The 3,309-nt window shown below is 44.9% G+C and overlaps 1 protein-coding gene and 1 non-coding gene across 2 annotated transcripts; both read left to right on the top strand.

The window, feature by feature from the left end:
* Window positions 1-556: 556 nt before the first annotated feature.
* Window positions 557-1,838, top strand: Pmar_PMAR014292 (hypothetical protein; the record flags this gene model as incomplete). The annotated part of the gene is made up of 3 exons (XM_002787194.1): window positions 557-686; window positions 1,217-1,360; window positions 1,690-1,838. Coding segments are annotated over 3 exons (423 nt in total), but the record flags the coding sequence as incomplete, so codon positions are not given.
* Window positions 1,839-2,589: 751 nt separating this feature from the next.
* Window positions 2,590-2,662, top strand: Pmar_PMAR014291. The gene has a single exon. It is a non-coding gene; the product is annotated as a tRNA-Arg (tRNA).
* The last annotated feature ends 647 nt before the right edge of the window (window positions 2,663-3,309 follow it).

The raw sequence follows: 3,309 nt of genomic DNA, 5'->3' as shown, positions 1-3,309 counted from the left end.
GTGTAGCTGTTTTGTAGAGTAGACCCATCAACTGTTGAGGAACTACGTTTTGATCATTTCCAAAACGATGCTGAATCGATTCACGATGAGCACATTTGCATTTTTGAGGATATTATGGTTGATTAATATTGGAATAATTTCGTGGCGCGTGACGGATTTCCTTCCTAGGATGTCGATACCGCACCAAAGGCTTCGAAAGAGCCCCAAAAAACAGCACCTGAAATTTCCACCGGAGGTCAGCAAATTTTCTGGCCAGCCGCAAAAGCGACGCGCGGCCGAAGTCGAAGAGGAGCTTCTAAGAGAGGAAAGTCAAGAGAACGAAAGTGAGGGGGGAAAGCGCGCGCCCTGGTGATCGATTTGATAACAGGCAGCAGAAAAAGGATGTTGAGAAAGCGGCTCCTGCGGTGTCGAATACGGAAGATCTTGGTTGGCCGACTACGACGAAAATTGTGAGTTCTTTTTGAAATTTTTTCCGGGAAAAATTTTCCCCATTTTCCAGGGAAATGCGAGTCCAACAGCAAGTGCTCAGGAGGCAATAGCAGCGGTAGGGGTGGGGATGGCGATAGCGCTCGCCCAGGTGATCGATTTGATTCAGTGGGACGCGTTTGCAGCACCTGATTTGGCGAAGGCCGCATCTTTACCTGCTGAGGTTAAGGATGATTCTGTGGCGAACAAAGGGAAAGAAAGTGAGATTGTTGAAATCGATCAAGCGATCGATTTGGGCTAGTGAGAGTATTGTGTTGGATTTGCTAGAAGTACCCTAGTGATGTGAAAAACATATTTCACGACTACTGCATATCACCGCGAATATCGCCTTTTTCACCGAATTTTACGACGCCACTTCACGCGAAACGGGTAGTCGTGAAACTTCATTATATATCTACGGTTAATGTCATTGGAGTTTCACGATGATCCGTTTAACGTGAAGTGGGGTAATACTCCATGTAAATTATAAGACGTATATCTTTCCGCGACTGCCGATAATATATTTTTCCCGCCAAGTGAAATATATTTTCCACTAGTGTTTTTCATATCACGGCCGCCCGTGGAACTCCATTAATGCTAGACCCCACGAAAGATTATTATTGCATTTACCTATAATGTAAAACACATACCACGTGTTTTACGCGATATTCACTGCTCACATGAGTTTTTCGCGGAGCGATATGTGAAATGTGTTTTTCATATCGAAAATACTGCGTTATTTCCTGTTAAGGTGAGGGTTCAGCTGAGCAGAAGAAAACTATCACTCCAACTCTGCCGATTCCGTCAAAGCAAAACTCATGCAGCTCGAGAGAGAGCTCGCTGGTTTCGCCAACAGCGGTGGACAAAGTTGATACGCCCGAGTTGAATCCTCCAGGTGAGTTTGGAAAATATACACTGTGTTGGTGTATGGATATGAAAAACAATAGTGGAAGCCATATTTCACATTTCGCTCCGCGAAAAACGCATGTGAGCAGTGAATAACGCATAAAACACGTGGTATGTGTTTTACGTGATATGGGGGGATTTGTCCGGTGTAATTCGGCAAGTATTTTCAATTGACTTCGTATCGCATTTCTCACTAGGAGTATTACGCCACCTCACATGAAACTCTACTAGTAAGCATAAAATTACTCAATTTGCGAATTTGCGTGAGAGAAAAAATACGCTCAACTTTGAGTTAGTGAGTATTCTTTGGTGCTTCAGAAGTATCAGAGGTACCTATGGCGGTGACCTCTCTTTCGTCTACTACGTCGGGGAGGATGAAGATCTCCTTGAGATGGGAGGATGTGAAGGATTTGTACGGCTCTGACAAACAGGAGGCGAAGAAAGCCATTGAGAAACAGTTCGTTGAGGTAGGTATCTTGCAATCTTACTAGATCTTGCATTCCCTCAACGCATTCAGGCTGTATCCTCGTCACTTCACATAGACCCGTCGAGAGTTCGAGTCAAGAATGTTGTTGTATAACTGTACACTGTTGTTGTTACTGTTATTATTTCAATACAGTGTGACACTTTAACCGGCTTCCTCGAATGATGGGAAGAGAGTATTTAGTTTTAGTCTAATACAGAAAAAGAGAGGAATGCTACACTTGGAAAACAGTGCGAAGCACCTCGCTCATCGCAGTCCCACCGACCTGTCGAACTCGACAAGCCCACCCTCGGTACCGATGGAGAGTGGACTCATGATCTCTGTCATGAGCAGATCTACAATCATCCAACTCACCCACTCAGAGAGGAACAATAACGGTGCAAGTGGACGGACGACTATACAAAGCTCATATCACACCGTGATCTTGCACCCTTCCTTCTCCTCGCCGCAACACTTGCAGCACTCAGAGTCCTACCGTATATCTCGTGCTTTGCACCTCCTAGCACTTGGTGCCCTGCAAAGCAATTCGGAGGATCGCGAACATTTTCAGCACTGTAGAAAATTGGGAAACGTTGTTGTGTTATGAATCTATTACCACTCGGAGCATGATAAAGGAAGGAAATCGCGAAGAGGCAGGAACGCTCTTAGAATTGGAAGGAAGCATTATTCCGGAAGATATTTCATGATACAACTCTTGAGAGTTGGTTGGATATGTTAGCAGTCGATGATCTCGTGGTCTCGTGGCCTAATGGATAAGGCGTTGGTCTTCGAAACCAAAGATTGTGGGTTCGAGTCCCACCGAGATCGTTTACAGTTCATGTAAAGATGGACATCTCTCCCTGGGGAGGTACCTTCCATTAGACCTTTTGGCGCCTACCTCTGAACTTTGGAATACAAATCCTTACTAGACTCCATGGGCCCGTTCGAGCGATCTATCTCTTCGAGTTATAAATTCCGAGTTCCGAGTCTCAGTGAACAAGTCCCGAGTGGTGCTCTCTATTGAAGACTATTTGCTCAGGAAGGTGCAATATCCGAGCACATTTCCCATTATGCTGTTCGAGCAGTTTCAATCAACGTTCGACTATTTTGCTGAGTCACCGCCGGGACTCTTGAACATCGTTCCTCTTGCCAAGGAGAAGCGTTGGATTCGAATATCGTTCCGCTTCATGATAATACTCACGTAGCACGAATAGCTTGAAATTTCTAGGTTGATATACCGTATATTTCCCTCCCTTCTTCCCTCATAGTCCATGAGTCATGGAGTGTTTCCTAGTAGTTGAAATAATAGTAAATGAGTTGATAGTGTGAGTCGGATTTGTGTATTTGGGTGAATCACCCAGGGTGATGAAATATAGTTTTTTATGAATGATTACGGTGGGGCTCCGTATATTGGACTCGGAAACACTACTCTACCTTACTGATACTCGGAAGGTGCGATTTCGGGGGGGGGCACC

Source organism: Perkinsus marinus (assembly GCF_000006405.1).
Source record: "Perkinsus marinus ATCC 50983 genomic scaffold scf_1104296930070, whole genome shotgun sequence".
Lineage (NCBI taxonomy): Eukaryota > Perkinsozoa > Perkinsida > Perkinsidae > Perkinsus > Perkinsus marinus.
The sequence above is the reverse complement of the archived record's forward strand: the minus strand, read 5'-3'. Positions and strand labels throughout refer to the sequence as shown.